Genomic DNA, 17,936 nt, shown 5'->3' on the forward strand with positions numbered 1-17,936 from the left:
TTAAACGAGAAATGGGGATGATTTAAATGAATCTCCGTCGTAACCGAATTTTTTTGCTTATTTGTGATATTTACACAATGAAGCTTTATCAGCGAACTGATAACACGATTTCATACTTGAATGTACGTTATATTTATTCATAGTGAAAATTAGATCAGGTCTAGGTTAAATCGTAGGTTAGATCGAACAGTTTACGTATTTTTATATTACGTATTTCATTCTGTTGCTTCTATCTGGAATAGTAGTGGCAGGTTTTCACATATTCTTGTATGTACGACGTTATTATATAACAAGACCTCGTAAGTGGAATGCAGTGTAAACCATACACAGGGCTGAACCTGGTACCATTTAATTGCCAACCACTTTTACCAAACATTTAGGTCGATATCAGAGACATAGAAACTTCATATATATCTTTATTTTTTATCTACTTTTGTTTTTTCATGCAATATTCGTGATAATTTCGAAATAATATTACATACGCTATATGTAAATTAATCAATGTTTCAACACCGAACGAGAGTCAGATAATAAATTTCATTATGCAGATAAGGGTGTCTAGGTATATAGGGCAATTAAATTAAACTGAACTACAAATTAATTGTTACTTTGGTTGGTGAATTGCTTTTTTAAATTCGTGTTGCTATTTTATTGAAAAGTTTATGGAAGCAATATTGTAATTTATAATTGTGCAATTTTTTTTAATTATGCCAAACAGCAAATATCCATATAAAATTATTTTTGGGAAATATCGAATCGTCAAAATAAAAAATGTACGATGCGTTGTTGCCCACGACATAATGAAGGCGAGTCTAACTTCAGATGTTTTATTCAAAGAATCTATAAATTATTTTTATATGTCCAGTATCCCAGAAGATAAAGCAACTCGTCGCAGATTTTTGCTTCTAAAAGTCAACCTTTCCTTCGCATTTCTGTAGTGAAAAATTGCGATTGGTTACCATTTGCATACTTGAAGTTTGCTCGTGTCCAGTTTGGTTGCTGGGCAAGATAACGATGCAAATACCAGGTTTAGTGGGAGAAAAGGGTTTCGCTCGTGATGTTAGTGGTTATGAAGGAAAAGGAACTAAAGCGATTTTGGTGCTTATTTACGTATATATCTCGATTGCTCTTCAACCAGTTTCTCGCTATAAAAACTGATAGGCTTTAAAAAGGAATCGCAGGTTGCAGTACCTTTTAGAGGCACATATTGGAAATATATGATCAGCCGGTTATAATGGTTGAATAAAAAATGGTCATAAAAAGGTTGAATATACAACTTGAGGATCAATTTAAATGATAGCTGGCCAATCAAATGGAACTTTTAAAATCAATTAAAAATAACTGTTGTGTAAAAAAATTTGCTGAATATATAAGCATATATTTTACTGTTGAACTACTTGAATATATCATGTCTTAGGATAATTATTTTTTAGTGGATACATAATATAATCATAAATAAATAAAATATAAAATACAAAACAATATGTCCATGAAATCAGCGAGAATCTGTTTAAAAACATGATATAATTAACTAAATTAATCTAACATTTTGATCAATGGATTTTTTTTCTTGGAAATATATGGAGTATCGTATCCTATTTATTCTATAAAACTACCCTATTTTTATATTGATTCACAATTTTTATTGAATGACGGATGTTCTATGTAATAAATTGAATATTCTTTAGGGACTCGCCGAAGAGAGTGAAGTTGATGCTTCGTACAATAAAAACATATGTTCAGTTGATATCGCGGTACATGTCTAATTAAATAAATATGATGAATATAAAAATTTATACGTGATCATTTAGACTGATTCTCATCTTTATGAAAGTTTATAGAGTGTATAGTAGCGTGATATTTGTACTTTATAAATAGGTTGTTACGTTGTTTACTTTAACCAATATAGCGTATCTAAGCATGTAATAAACGCGATCAAGTTCTAATTAGTCGAGAAATCTGATCACAAGACGCATTTAATGCTAATCCATATAGATTCTGCGAAACAAATAATTAGTTTGCCGTCAGATTTTTTTTTCTTACAAATATCTATTATAACACAAACTTAACGAGATCTGGAAAATGTCGTTCAAGGTGTATCTTAATGATAAAGAATCATTTTGCAGTTTGTGTAAAATTGCGAATCATGTTCGTTCGAGGATAATAACGTAACTGCAAATATTATATGTTAGAAATAAAAGAGAATGAAAATTAAGCAGGTTTTGTACTATTATACTAATAGATTAACTATTTCATCTATTTTTTTTCACCTGTTAATTGTATGATAATTTTACACGTTGCACGATACCACATAGTTTAAGAAAAATATGTTCTTATTTTTTTCAGTTATACGCACCTGTCGTGTAGTTATTTTTCATTAGTGATAGTGTTGGATGAGAAAGGGTTTGTATTTTGAACAAAGGTATTTGATATACGCGATTATTTCTCTTCCAGAGTAAGTTATTTCTTTCCATAGAATGAATTTGCGTAATTTAGGGATTACACAATGTATGAAAATATTGTTTTTATTCTGTGGATGGAAAATTAGCTCGTATCGAGATCGTTCATTTCGTGATCTAGATCAAAATGCACAGCACTACATATGAAATTGTCACCGCAGACTATCACGTGGGACAATAATTAACTGATATGTTATACAATAAATTAGTATTCATATCACGTACAATTTACATAATACATATCCGATTCTGACGTTTTGTGGAAATACCTGTTTTCTAGTATATCCATAAAGTATGTTTTAATTGCTCCTCGTCCTATTACAACCGATCATAACACAAGTTTCATGAAATTATACTATTCGTACTTTATTCCCTTCTTCAATGTAGTCAGATATAAATTATATAACTTTAGCATGCAAGTATGTTTTATGGAAATTCTTGAGTATGCAAATTTGTTTCATAAGAGAATGGAACTGAGCTAAAATAATCGATGAAACGAGATTGTTCATAGGAATTTAGTGACAGAACGCTGTAAAAATGTACACACTTCACTTGATTTACAAGAAATTTATATACGATTATTTTTTATTGCATGAGAACGACCAATTTCGCTATAAAGAAAGCGCACTATTGTATCGCGTTTAACAATCTATATGGAACTCTGTGAACAAGTGCGTGTTTGTTTCATCGTACGCGTGGTTTATATCAACAAATATCGAGATAACAAATTTTTGATCATTTTCTTTTCAGAAGATTATTGTATTGTTGTATTGTGTATTGAATGTGTATCACACTTATGTACGTCCAAATTGTTAATTGATTCATTGTTTTTCGTGACATATCTTTATTGATTATTTTCGCAAGTTTGGCGTTTCATAATAATTCTAATCGTTGACGTCAAGAATATTTTCACGTTAAAGCATGAAGGATCCTACACTTTCTAGTAATTTCAATATTGTTTACAATAACTTTTGTACGCAAGCCTGAACAGTTGTCAGTGATTTATATACATGTGTATATTACATTATGCTATCGACTATACTATTTACTCTTTATCTTTGTTATATCTCAATAATTAATCTCTACATCTCTAATATTCTATAATCATCGAATTGCAACAACTCGTTCCCTGAAGGAAAATTTCGTTCCATCAAACCGATTAATATCAGAAGTTATATACTGAGACATTTTTTTCATTCTTGCTACACCGATTTACCATTAATCGTGGCGTGAAAACATTACGTATTATAAGATATATAGATAAATCACACTGTTTGTTTGCACTGTTTTTGTATAAGTTTGTTTTTCACGTTCGTTATTTACGCTAATGAACCTATTAATTATTAGTCCCTATTACGTTATTTACGTTATTACATTTCCTGATTATATTTTTTCAATATCGACGCGGGTATTGTATATCTTCTTGATCTTTCGAAGCTTAATGGTCACTTTTAACGGATCCGAGATTCAACGTGATACACCATGGAATTTAATGCGCAGAAACGAAAGTATGTCGTACCACAAGATATACGGAAGGGTTTACGATATTTGCCTGTGTGTTCGTTATGGTGTTATATTCTTTCGAGGCAAGACCATGGTATATACTTACATGGAAGTGTAAGGTGGAACGTTGCAAAAGAAACGCGATCGCTTTCGGGCGTAATGCGCAACGTTTACTCGTAAGACTGTTATGTCTACACGGAAGTTGCTTAACAATGTGATTTTAATAAATTGTTACTCGTGAATTCGCGGTACGCGTAAATCGCGTTTAGCATAACCACTGTTTCGTTCACGTTCGGTTGACGCTAGAACTCGTAAATTTGTTAAAATGACGGATGAATAGCAACATAACTCTTTACATTTACGTCTAAGCGATAACATACCGAATTTTTAAACTGTTTGTAAAACGATAGACACCGTAACTTATCGTATTCTTCCTCAAGTAATTGTCAAAATCTATGAAAAGTAATTTGAGAAATCACGAACGACGCGTTAATAGAAGATTGAGCGATAGCGATAAATCGAAATAAATAGCAATGAATCATGGTCATCCAAAATGTGTCACGATTGTGCGGCACCTGCGAAAGAGGTTGAGAACCTGTAGGAAGAAGAAGCTCTTTTCTTGTTACAGGATTCCAAAGGAACTCTACGAACCCAATTATGTCACGATGCGTCTGATATTTGTCTCGATCCGGTAATAGGAAGATAACGTTAAATCATATAAGAAAAGAAAGCAGCTCTATTTATAAAATTTCTGTGGAAGTAGTAAATCTATACCATCTCTATAAAAACGAATTCATGTGATATTTTTTCATTGGACTTTATGCTTGTTCAAATTGAATACATTGTTATCCAGCGACGATTGAAGGTAATATGTTTCTAGCTTCGTGGTAATTATATTCGGAATTATCATAAATAATTAGAGCACTGAATATATAAATAAGTGCCTTTCAAGATACGTGTGTTATCATATAATAAGGGAGATATAAATCTATACGCTTGCTAATGTTCTGCGGTAACTATAGTTTACTTATTAATTTTAATAAAAGATATCAGCGTAACGTCAATAACGTCACATTGCAATAATTATTTCATTTTTACTGCAGGAACTCAATCGTATAAAACGTTATAATTTTCTTACTTACAAATTGACCTCGGTATCCTGGTGTAGTAGACCATTTTCATGTGTCTAATCTCGTTCCTGTGATGACACTAAGTCCGATCACCATCGAATTTCGGAAATTTTTAGATATTTAGATTTAGTACCGTCCCGGGCGTCTTTGTCGACAAACGTTCGTACACTGACAAAGACAGTTCAATTTATCGCAGACTTTTTCGAACCGGTTTGAAATCATCGAGTGATAACTACTCTTGGTTGCTTCTACTAACAGATAAGATGGTTTGTGTGCAGACACATATTGTCTATCATTTGACTTAGGGTAATTCGCTGCAACAAACTTGTTTCCAAGCCAGTTAAGAACTTAATTTTGATAGTGGCATAAATAACCACGCCGTTTTATACGCCGATTAATTAGAAATTTCTCATGTATCTATACTGTGCTAATCCTCAACCGGTTTACGATTTGCCAATATTTTTCATGAATTTGGCCACATGTGTAGCGCATACGCTGCGCGGATAAATATATATATAAAGATAATAAGTCAAAGTATAATCCTATTCAATGCTTAGAGAGATAAAGAATAAAGAGAGATAAAGATTTCAATTTTAAATCTTCTTTCTTGTTAAATACAATGTCTCTAACTTCTAATTGAAGATAATAAATTGGTTTCTTTATTTACAAACTTTTTAGGAAGGAAAACTCTATTTATATTTTTTTCGATACTAGATCTCTATTTTAGAACTATTTCTCCATTACATATTTCAAGGTTTGTTCTGTTAACAATAAATTTCTATCTTGCAATCTCATTATTGATCGAAGCAGTAGTAGCAGACATGTTTCTGTAGTTCTGAAACTGCTTTCAGTTTTGTTAGAATGTATCAGCCTTGTCCGCTTATTACTAATAGTCGATAATTATCGACTATTGATGTTGATTATAAGCAACATTCTTTTGTCGCGAACAAGTCGTGCAAATCGCCTAATTACTCGGTCGTTCGTACCTTTTATCGTACAGTCGAATTAAACGGTTCACGGAAGGATCTTCTGCTCAGCAGAAGCTAGTGGAAACTCGTTTTCCCTTTACGTATACGGTGTGTGAAATACTCTCGGATCATCAACTAGGGTTGTCTCGTTACGCGTATATAAGGTGTGTAAAGAACGACTATTATCAAATTGTATTTTTGAACATTACATTCATCTTGTTATTTGTTTTTGCTAATGTATTCTGGTAAACACTTTTTCAATCCGCTTAATTAGTTTCTATGATTTGTCAATTTTTTTCTAATTTACCATCTTTGTGCCTTGAATGTTTTATTTTTTCCTCATTTGTTATGTTTTTATGGCTGCAATTGGGAGAAGGAAATTAATTCTCTGTTTTAGAACTGGATTGATGAGCTTCGCGTTGATACTTTTTCATCTCCTCTTTATCCTTTGCTGTTAACTTTACATCTAATCAGCATAATACATTTTTCGCAAATAAATATTAATTTTTAGTGTGACGTTAATATTATTCTTTTTAATGATATCGACGATACCTGCAAGACATATGTGATTATCGAAGGAACAAATGCTGTCGCATTTGCTGTCTTTTGATTCCGATTCTTCTATGCCTTTACGAGACGACCTTCTCGTACAGAGTTTTGCACAGATTCTTTTTCTTCTACGGCTTTTCCGTTGGCTCATGTAAGTCTGCCTTGTTGCTACCACAGAAATGCGTAATATGAATGAGAAATGGAATGATTTCTGTTCTTTTAATTAATATTATTGACGTAATTGCGCTAGCTTGCAAAGGAACGATTAAATGTAAATAGTCTTATGTAAAATGTAAAAGGTGGTATAAAGTATTAATAAAGTAAGTTCATTGCAAAAATGATTTGCATTAGCACAGCTAGCAGTTGAACAAATGTGCAAAATATGTTTGATAGAAACTAATGTGTTAAAAATTAGAAAACAGTGCATGTCGTTTAAAAGAAGAATTTAACTTTATTTATGAAATTGCCTTTGTAACTTAATTTAATTAGCGATGTTTACATTCAAAAGATCGTTACTTTCATCTTACCTGGGCTTTCCGATGTAATATCCACTTTAGATACACTAAGTCCTAGGCAACCAATATGACGTGGATTAAGAAGGCATTCCCTCTCTTCTATCGAGGGTTTTATACATCCTAACACTAACTCTGCGAACGAAACTCGTTTAACGAGTTTTGTAATATATTTCTTTGACTTCTTTCTCTTCTTCCTTTTTCTGCATTTTCGATATTTCACTTTCATCACGGTTTTAGGCATAACTTCTTCTATCTCGCCTTCATTGATACAATCGGTTACTAGTTTTCTGCGTCTTCGTTTTTTGATTTCTTTCTTCGTTTCCTTTGATTCTTTTGCTCGTTCCTCTTTCCATTTTCTGTATTTTCGACAATCGGCTTTACGGCGAAGATCCATATTTTATATAAAGGTAAGTTTATAACAATACCAATCTTTTCAAGAGTTCAATGTGTGTTGTATTGAGAAGTGGGTCGATAGGTGGATGAACTTATTTACATCTTTGTATGGGAATATTCTGATTGATTTTTGATAATCATGATTAACTGGCTACGGTAAATCCATGTTGAATTTTTAAGAGGTTCCTCTGATGTGGATTTTACGTGAATGCATTTTGTCAGGTCTATGAATTTATTAGAAGAACCACGTTAAACTTTCTCGCTTGTTTTTCGCTTGAGATAGATGTAACATTGTATGCAATCTCCGTACGTAGTAAACTTCATACTATATTTTGTATAATTTTTGACAGATAATTTACCAAGCATGGCAAAATTTTAAGTAACGTAGAAAGTACCTGAAAATGTTAAAATATTATCACCTCCTATTAGAAATAATTATTTAATATAATTTTTTTAAGAAAATGTAGATTATATGCTAAATCAGGTGTGAATTTAAAATGCTACAACCTTTCTTTCATGATTCCTACTGTCTTAGAATCGTTCAAATTCCATTGTATAAGCCAGTAACTTAGTAATTAAGCGCAATGGTTCAAAAAGATTTGAAATCAAAATCAGGGCTCGACGTAAACCGAAAGAAGCAAATACAAAAACACAAACTGAAGCAACTCGCAGAATGCGACGAGATTGTTTCTTCGGAAACTGTGAATGCTATCGGTCGAGTTACAGATGTTGTTCGAGCCGCTGATGACAATGCACCGAGTAGCGATGAGCTCGACGAAGATCTCGAAGAGCAGCACAAAGACCTAAATTTGCATCTCGATTTGCCAAATGATACGTATTCCCTGACCGCGATCAGGCCAGAGCTTCCAACCTGCGTTAGATATGGTGTTCGTGAGGGGATGACTCATATTAACATGCCAAAGTTTTCACCATTGTCCAGGGGTCATCAGGTAAATAAAATTTTGGGGACCATCGTAAACTTAGCTGTATCACAATTGAGGAATTTGAAAATTCACCGAAATTACTTTCATTTAACGGATTGTCTTTGCAGATCTATAAACTCTTTTGACAAAATATTGGTAGCATATGAAGACTATAGAAGAAGAGCATGACAAGCAATTTAAAAATTCGATAATCAATTCCAAGTAACCAAAATTATCCATTTATTTGATCAGAGAATGAAACATGTCTTTTCGTCAAACATTAAAAAGAAACCATTACTCGTTTGATTTTGTAGAAAATTTCACACATTTGTCAGCTATTTTCAGGAAACTTGCCATTAAATGATATCAAAGTCAAGAAATCAACTAAAAATTGTCTTGTCATGTTCATCTAATAGTATATCTGTAATTAAAATAATTTTATAAATATTAAATAATATCTGTAATTTAAGATAATCATTTTAACTATTAGGCTCTACCATCATTAAACATTTCATGACCAAAGTATTACGTACTGCGCAGTTATAATATTAAACTTGCACAACTTAAAACAAATTATCACAAATTTCAACTATTCATTTAATGGTTACCACTTGAAAGAGCTTTCTTTTGATCAAATTCAACGAAATCACAGGGTTTATGCAATTTTATCTACTTAACATATCTGCAAAGATGCAATCTTAATCGGTGCAAGAGACTTTCTGTCGCAACTTATCGCTGCTACCTATTATTTCGATGATAGGGTGGTGCAACAGCGATCGCGGCGTTTGCGACAACAACAGTTTATAAATCCCGTTGTTGGAACGAGGCGGTTATCGATCAGATTATCGAAGATGGAGATACGTTTTATTGTGAATCATATAAAGACATAAACACGGACGATCGACGAATGCTGTCGATCCTCGATTTAAAGAGGACTCTATGCGTGCAAGGCAAGTTGACCGTTAACGTCAGCATCGAGGAGGCTGCATATGCTGGCAAATTTCGCTCCACAGAGGTGACGGAATTGCATCTGGTCAAAGCCTTGGATTTATTCTTCAAACGCTACAACGCTGGTATTTTGGCATCATCAGTATTGAACGTGGCGATTTGGAAAGACTCGAAGTATTATAATCTGTTCGATGGTCAGCCAAGGAAAGAGAATTGCGAACCAGCAGACGATGGAGTTAGTGGAATAGCTAAGCTGTTTTTGGTCAAAGATCTAATAGGACTTCTTTTTATTATTCTCGAGAAGAGCAACGTGAAGAACGAGCCTTTCGTTCTCTACGCGATAGCGATTAGTGGCGTGGATCATTACACTCAACCAGTGGATGCTGAGAAGCAGGAAAGGGCCAATCACAGAGCACAAAGACGACCGAGTGGTTATAAAATGCAGGAGAAGTATCGAGCTGTGGTCCAAGGCTCTTATCACGTTACACACCCAGTAATTCCAGCTCCACTTCGTAGTCGAACATTCCTGATTATAGCTCTGGCAGCTCTGGTCTATTCGCGACTGGTGAACGCTAATAAGTGGACCAGTGCTCTGATCGATCTGATTTTTAACCAATCCAATATATACTTCGTCGATCTGGTACGCGTTCTCGATAAAGATTTGGATGATAAAGAGTTCGAGCTTCGTTTGGACGATATCATGGGTGACATTATTCTCGGAGCATACTCCGCGAAAGTGAAGATTCGAACGAACGTTGTCCCAGGTCACGGACAGAAAAAAGGTAAACTCGGGATTGACGATGGTATACGCGAGTTCTTTCAGACTCAAGTGACCGGTCTGCTAGAGATAAAGAATTTCTTCTATGCAATTTGGAGACACGACGACACGTACTATTTCATGGATCCCTTTGCCTGTGACGAAGAAGGATTCCGAAGTAGTTCGGCTGAGATAGATGGTTCAGCGAATCCTGGGGAAGCTGCCTGTGTGACGATGAACAGCTCGATCAATCAAGTGGTGGAGACCATTATGGAGAACACGGGTAGTAGGGATAGAGATCCTTTTGTGATCCACGGGGTCCGAGTCCTGTACGTGAAGACTGGAACCACACCTGGCGGTCCCTTGGAAAAGGTGATCTATCGAGAGAAAGGTACGAACCGCAGGCCGCAGGCATTATCGCCATTACCGACGGTCAAGGACGACGCGTTAAAACTGAACGAAGTGGTCGATATGAAACCGAGAATACGACCGGATGTGGATAAAATGAGAGACGTGGAGGTTCAGGTTCCAGATCTGCTAACAGACGCGGGAAATTACATGATGACGGATGACGAGCCTACGACTTACGTAATCGTGCCACCTGAGGAGAAGAAGGAGCCAGAGGAAGAGCTTTGGGGAGAAGAGGAAGAAGAAGAAGAAGAAGATATGAAGAGATTGCGGGCGGAAGCTGGCGACATTACAGAAGAAGAAGAGGAGGAAGAAGGTCCTGAAATCATCGAAGAGAAAGAACCTGTTGAAGAACCAGTCGTGAAGTTAGTCAAGGGTTACAAAGTGATAAATCCTAATCGTTTGGTCCTTCAGGGATCGAAGAACTGTTTGGACGAAAATTTTGATGAATGGTCGAGGGGAAAGCAAGGACTGATAGCAGCTCTCGCGGTTTTGGCTTATAGAAGATTGAAGAATCCCACCAAGTGGCGAAACATAGATATCGATCAACTGGTCGACGTCAGTAACAGAATTTTCGACGATATTATAGATTGGATTAGAAAGGGACGTCCTAAGACAAGAGATCCCGAAGAAATAGTTGAAGAAGAAGCGGAAGAAGAGGAAGAGGAAGAAGAAAGAGAAGGCGAAGTTGAAGAAAAATTGTTACCTAAACCAAGTCACTTGGATATGACGATGTTACCCCACAGAATGAAGATGGGAGAGAATGACGTGTTCTTTAAGACGAAGATGAAAATTATTCAAGGTGAAGCGAGTCCTTTGGCAAATCTTGCAGAGGCTCTCGAATGTTACTTCAACCGATATCCAGAATTAATCCTGGAGAACAAGAAACTGATGTACGGTATTTGGAAAGAGGGCTCAAACTTCTTCATGTTCAATCCATACGGAAGCGACACAGAGGGTTGGCGTCTTCGCGATTATCCCGCTTCATTTGCAGTAGTAGCTAGTTTGAACGAATTAACCGATCTTCTTTACGGCGTGTTGGAATTCAACGATCCATCCTTTATAATTCACTTCGTCGGACTGGACTCGATACAGCCTGGTCTTTATACTACTGAGGAGGAAATAATAGTTCCAGAAGATGCCGTGGTCGAGCAATTCAAAACGAGATTTCTACCGATCACGGACGACGATCTAGAAAAGTTACAGGCTGAATTAAAGGAGGCAGAGGAAGTTGAGGAAGAACCAGACGTCGTAGACGTGGAGGTTATGGGCGAAGAAGAGGAAGAGGAGGAGGAAGAGGAAAGAGGTAGGAGACCTGTGAGAAAGTTATACGAGGAAGAGGAAAAGCCTTTAATCGATCCACTGCTGGAGGTTCAAGAACAAGATCAACCTGACGCGCCCTATCGTTTGAACCTAATTCTACTTACGTCCAACATGAAGGTCTTTGACGAAAACGAAGAAACCATTGACCAGGTGCACGAACAGATAGCCTTAGAGAAGTTAAAGTACAATCACCCGCCTCCTTACGTTATGCCATCTAGTAAAACATTATTGAAGCTTTTGGAAGCGAAACGAGCCAAAAGATCCATTCCATCTTTAGTATCGAGATTCTCCATAGACTCCAGATTAGATGTAAAAAGGAAGGGCGGCATTTCTATGATTATCTTGGCTAAGTCGACGATGATCGTACCGTCAGGGGTATTGGAGGAAGCGAAACCTTCAAAAATGATTAAACTGTCTCCGAAAAAATATTTATACTCTAGAATTTTGCCAATCTGTCTGATGCCTCTGAGAGCTATTAACGACATGTATATACAAGATGAAGATCTTGCCACGACTCTCCGATTAGAAAATCTACGGAGGTTGGAGGAAGAACAGAGGAGGGCTGAAGAATATGTTCAAGAGCCTGTACCGGAAGTACCTGTGGGAGTTCGTATACGACCAACGTTGATACCACTCGGACCGATTATTAAAACGCCGATTTCTGAAAAGAGACCGATTACTTGTATTGAAAAGAAGAAACGTAAATGTTTGTTGAACAAAGCTGACGAAGGCGACGCTTTGATGGAGAAGGTTCTCTGCAATACGGAGGATTTATTGTTAGAACTGTTCTTCCCTGACTTTAAAACAAAGGATCAGGTTCGTTTTAGAATAGTTATTATAGATTGGAAAGTTATATATCTATTTACGATGTTTTCGTCGTCGTGATAGCAGACAGAACCAAAAGTTCCGGAGGCCAAAATTTCTGAACTTACTAAACCAACGGAGTCTGAAACGACGACGATTAAAAGGAGCACAGTGGGTAATCAAAAGAAAAAGTCTGTGCAAGATTCGCGTGGTTTAAAAGTAAGCTCCATTCTTTAAGTGAAATAATGATTCGTTTAAATTAAATATCGAACAGGAAATAATTATTATAAACTATTGTATGAATATTACCTTTTTTTCATTCTAAGCTAACGCAAGATGGAATCCGAATACTTCATAGTAACATATGTTTCAAAAATCGTGACGAAGTCCAAATCTGTCACTTCAAATCCTGCTTTTTTACCGCTCTGCTGTGTATTCTGGTGAAGATCAAACTGGATCCAAATCGTTTCTCCGGGAAGATTCTAGATCAACTCATATTTCTCGGAGACAAGATCTATCAACAAACCGGGAAACTACGGTATAAACCATATCGATGGTTTCATCATATCGAAATTCTCGACACGGTTTACAACGTGATCACGAAGCAGGCTGTTTACGCGGATCCTAAAAACTGTGAGGACGACGAGCTGGAATTCGTGCTGGACAATTTCTTCGAGAAAAATATGACCGGAATCATCGTGTTTACCAATTGCTCGTACGCCTTTTGGACGGCCAACAAACGATATTATTTGTACGATCCTTATCCCTGTGACGAGAAGGGGAATGTTTCAGAGGAAGGTTACTCCTGTCTTATGGAATTTTGTAATATGAGCGCGATGATCGATAAGATCGAAGCTAACGTCGGTGAAAATATTAAGAAACCCTATCGAATATACACGATATATATAGCACACATGGAGACGACAAAGAAAGCGAAGAAGAAACGAAGAAAGAAGCGGGTTCATTGCGTGGAGAAGCAAGTCGAAGAAGTTCGCATCGAAGAGCCCTCGGAAATGGAAGTATCCACTAACGCATCAGAAGCATCTCTAATCGAGTCGGCCGACTGGGTGAAACAAGAATCGAAAACTAGTCTCGTATACGATATGACGATTCCTGGTTTCGCTCCTATTAAACATTACAACGCCTCGATGTTCGATGTGGACGTTCTGGAAAATGAAATTACCGCTCCACGATTGGCACCTTTTAAAAAGTCTTCTGTAAGGGAATCGGAGAAGGTAGAGGACGAGTTCGAGGCGATTAAACTGTTGGTCAGGAGGAAAGTTTATGACAAAAGGTTCAAGTCGCACACAGCAGTCACTACTCCTTTGGATCTTTGCATCATGGCGTGGTCGTTGATTCACGATCCAGTTACCTGGTCTGTTAGGACGGTAAAGGGACTGTTCGAGGCGAGCGCCGACTATACTTTCGACAGCATGTTGGCCGCGGAAGATTCTACGGTCAGTGAAATGACTGATGGTTTATTACCCGAGTTTGAGATAGCTAATTACGTGTTTCGAGTGGTGTTCGTGCCTCTGCACTATGGAACCCTGTACAGTATCGAAGGATGGAATCTCTCGATGTCCTTGCAGAAAGTGTTCGACACATTCAGCTACACGGGCGCGATTATAATTTGCGGTGATTCTCATATGGGTGTTTTGAAGAAAGATGAAAATCATTTTGCTTGGTGGACAATTAGAAGAACGAAAAAATTAAGGATCGTTACTTCTATAGATATGAAGGAATTTTTGAAGTTGATCGTTCAGGAAATCGATCAACCCGAGGAGACGGTTTTTATGATGAGGGTAATTACGGTTTCTTATGCCCAAAAAGTTGATCCTGACTGTAACGATACAAAAGGTCTTCATGAGCCAGTGATACCAACCTGCTCGCTGGCGGAAATTCATAGAATGCCAGCTAAACCTTACGATCTCGAGGCAATATTCAGGCCTACCGTACCAGAATCAAATAAACCGATCTTTATACAGGGAACGGTTGCCCTGAACAATAGAGATACTGTGACCGAACCGAGAGTTAAAAGATGTTACTATGTCGCTGCTTTAGCGGTGATGGTGAAGAGAGATATCATTCAGAGTCCCATGCCAGGAATGATAGATAAAGTGATCGAGGTTGCTGAATCAGTTTATAGAGAATTTTCGGAGCCCAAGTTTCATACGGAACACATTTTGCGTAATGTTACTGTGATGAATAGAATCTTTGATTTTCGCGACTGTGCATCTCCTTTGGTAACGCTTACGCTAAATCCTCGAACTTTGAGAACCGACTTTTATGTCCAGGTTAGCAAATTTACGTTTTATTTATTACGTTAGATTAGCGCGTATGAGATGTCGTTTTCCCAAGATTATCCTCCAATTCTATCCCATTTTTTAAATATTCAATGTTGAAAAAACATTTCATATAGTGGTTTACGGAAGTATTCGAATTTATAAAAACTTTTTATGAATAGTTACATTATGCGTATTCGAATTGTATGATGGAATTTCAAAATAATTTATATAACAATTTATTATATAATTTATATAAGTTTCCTATGACAAGTGTTCAAATACTTTTTTTGTTAACTAATGTACGTACTAATCTAACGCGTTAATTAAATCACACAATGAAAATCGCTTTTATTCCCATCCATCACAGGTTAGAAAGCACTTGCGAAAATATTTTAAGACGTACGCAAGTGGAATTCTGCATTTCACCAACTGCTGTTACGGTTTCTGGTATTCGAGAGCCACGAATGCGTATTACTACTTAGATCCTTACCAGTGCAATGAAAAAGGGAAGAAAGTCTCAAACGGTGGTAAAGCTTGTCTGTGTATCTTCCCCAGTATTTGTCAAATGGTGAGAAACATGTGCTTTAATCAGTTCGAAGACACCACAGGCTTCTTTATTCATCGTCTGCACGTGGACTCGGTAAACGTGCCATCGTTCAAAACGTTCAAGGAAGATCCTATGTGGTTGTACCTGGATTATCATTGGAACTTCAGACACGCTCCAGACATCGTAAAATCAAGTACGAAGAAGAAAAAACAAGTGGAAGAACCGGAAAAGGAAAATGTCAAGCAATTCTGGAACAATTACGCTGTCGAAGTGTCTAATCTTATCTATTCGGTTTGGGGAACCATTGGCTCTTACGATTCCAGATTCGGTGATCGGGCTGGAAAGAATCAGGCAGCCATATGCGTGGCTGTTTTGGCCATGCAGTATCTCAGTCATCCATCGAGATGGGGTCCGGCCATTTTGGATTCAGCCGTGATCTGCGGAGATTCTTATTATACGGAAAGCTTAAGAAGTTCCATCCAAAAATGTGCCAAGCATTTCAACAGGTTCAATTTACAAACCTCTTTCAAGATCTTTCCCCACTTGTGGACTATTGACTTCAGAGATGGTATTTGTGGAATTTTATACGGTGCTCGAAATAGGATGACTCTCGCGACTGCATTGATGAAAGCTTTCGAAGAGTCACCAAACGTTCTCATTGAGTGCAACAAAATCACGTTAGCAGCCCTCGCGGCGAAGGATGGATACTATGTCGCTGATCCTTGTTGGGTCGGACCACCCCTATTCAACAAGGACCATGGAGCGATCTACGTCCTTCGTTGTAAGAACATGAACTCCCTGGTCTACGCGGTGATCAAGATGCTTAACACTAATCAGAGACTCGATTTCCGTTTGACTCCTATCATGTTCACGTTTGAACAGGAGGACTTTAACTTTGTTGAAGGAAAGAAACGTGAAGCGAAGAGGAAGGTCTTCTTGGATCCTATTAGAACTGCTCCAGGGAAAGTCACTGATCCTGGTATGCCTATTCCAGGCGCTCACACGGCCCCAGATGGGGTTTCTTATCTCACGTATCGCAAGAATCTTGAAATGGGCATGTGCAGAGGCCACGAACTGGAGAATCCTGAATTGCCTTCGGTAGAGCCAGTGTTGGAGAAGGATAACATGACCAGCACGCTCGTTAGTACCACCTGGCATCTGAATCTCGGCCAGGCCGCTCCTTTGGAGAAATCTACACCTGTGTTCGAACCTAGACTGATCCAACATGTGGCGAAACAGTGCGAGGCACGGGTAGTTGATTCATTCGAGCCAACGCGCCACGTGCAAATGTCTATCACCGACCTACTGGCAGCCTGTGACGATTATCCAAGAGTAGTAGATTTCACTGGCGAACCTGCTCCACAGCTAAGACCGCTGGAATGCGCCGCCGCGCGTAGTTTTCTTAGCGACGCTACTCGTCAAGAATTTCGTGCTCATACCGCGGACATGGCCAGCGAAGTTTATAAAACTTACAAACATCGGCTTCCCAAGATAGCAAAGGAACGATCAGCCGCCGGCGATAGCGGAATACCCGTCGAAGACATTCATCCCATCACTGAGGAGGAAATGGAAGTGAAGCAGAACTCTCCTGACACCGAGGCAGAGACGGAGGGCACGGAAGATGAAACGTTTACGGAAACGGAAGCTACTGAAACCGCGGAAGACGACTAATGCACTGATAATTGTAACAAAATTCTGAATTATTGTATTTGGGTAATTTATTTTATTTGCTTCGTCAAGGATTTTAGAGGAAGTCAGGTTAGCCCTTAATCTCCAGCATTTTGTAAGGTCTGTTGTCTTATTATGTGATATTTAAATGTAGTTGGCATTATTTTATGGCTAATGATTTTTTAATGAGACGTCTTTAAATACTTGTAAGTAAACGAGTATTTTGTTGTCAGACGTGATTTTGATTTTGATTTAATAAATCACATGAATTGTAAATTTCAGATATTTTATGTTTTATTGGATCTACGTCTCGATATAGGTATTTGTGGTTAATAAAATATCCATAGAAAGATATTGTAAAAAATTTAGTATGATTTAATTTCGTATTCCATGCTGTTTAATGTACCATGTTTGTTTCTACAGATACTTGCTAGTTTATGCAGTCTGAGATGTAATATAGTGATGTAGAGAATGATGTAGTGATGTAGAGAATGATGTAGTGATGTAGAGAATGATGTAGTGATGTAGAGATTTAGATATACATCTAGTACTTTATGACTTCTCAACAGTTATTGAGTATTGTCCTTCGTAATTCTACAATCCTCCAATCTGGAATTCAAAATATGAAAGTGGTTCGCCTTGGGCTTCGTGATGTGGAATTTTTTGAAATTTCAAAATTCTGCAAGTTAGAGTTACTGTGAAATGAATATGCAAGGAAATGAAGAGATATATTTCTTATGTATAGAAGCATGTCTT

General features: G+C 37.1%; 2 protein-coding genes across 2 annotated transcripts in view; one reads left to right on the top strand and one right to left on the bottom strand.

Annotated features, from left to right (window-relative positions):
- LOC126920928 (uncharacterized) overlaps positions 1–7,920 on the bottom strand; it is a 13,362-nt gene extending 5,442 nt beyond the window's left edge. Inside the window, exons 1-3 of the mRNA XM_050731939.1 lie at positions 7,137–7,920; positions 6,613–6,777; positions 5,105–6,526 (exon numbers count right to left, since the gene is read on the bottom strand). Of these exons, the coding sequence (XP_050587896.1) occupies positions 6,441–6,526; positions 6,613–6,777; positions 7,137–7,518 (633 nt within the window). The 5' untranslated portion in view covers positions 7,519–7,920 and the 3' untranslated portion in view covers positions 5,105–6,440. The remainder of the gene's footprint in view (positions 1–5,104; positions 6,527–6,612; positions 6,778–7,136) is intronic.
- A 115-nt stretch (positions 7,921–8,035) lies between these two features.
- Positions 8,036–17,914, top strand: LOC126921295 (uncharacterized). Its single transcript, XM_050732752.1, has 5 exons — positions 8,036–8,467; positions 9,201–12,725; positions 12,768–12,899; positions 12,983–14,974; positions 15,333–17,914. The coding sequence occupies exons 1-5, from the start codon at positions 8,102–8,104 to the stop codon at positions 17,181–17,183; spliced, it is 7,866 nt and encodes a 2,621-aa protein (XP_050588709.1). The 5' UTR covers positions 8,036–8,101; the 3' UTR covers positions 17,184–17,914.
- Positions 17,915–17,936: the final 22 nt, after the last annotated feature.

The sequence above is a fragment of the Bombus affinis genome, chromosome 10 (assembly GCF_024516045.1).
Source record: "Bombus affinis isolate iyBomAffi1 chromosome 10, iyBomAffi1.2, whole genome shotgun sequence".
Lineage (NCBI taxonomy): Eukaryota > Metazoa > Arthropoda > Insecta > Hymenoptera > Apidae > Bombus > Bombus affinis.

Coding starts and splice junctions, on each gene's coding strand:
- LOC126921295 (XM_050732752.1), top strand. CDS start 8,102: ATGGTTCAAAAAGATTTGAAATCAAAATCAGGGCTCGACGTAAACCGA. Junction 12,900..12,982: donor AAGATTCGCGTGGTTTAAAA/GTAAGCTCCATT, acceptor ACTATTGTATGA/ATATTACCTTTTTTTCATTC. Junction 14,975..15,332: donor GAACCGACTTTTATGTCCAG/GTTAGCAAATTT, acceptor CATCCATCACAG/GTTAGAAAGCACTTGCGAAA.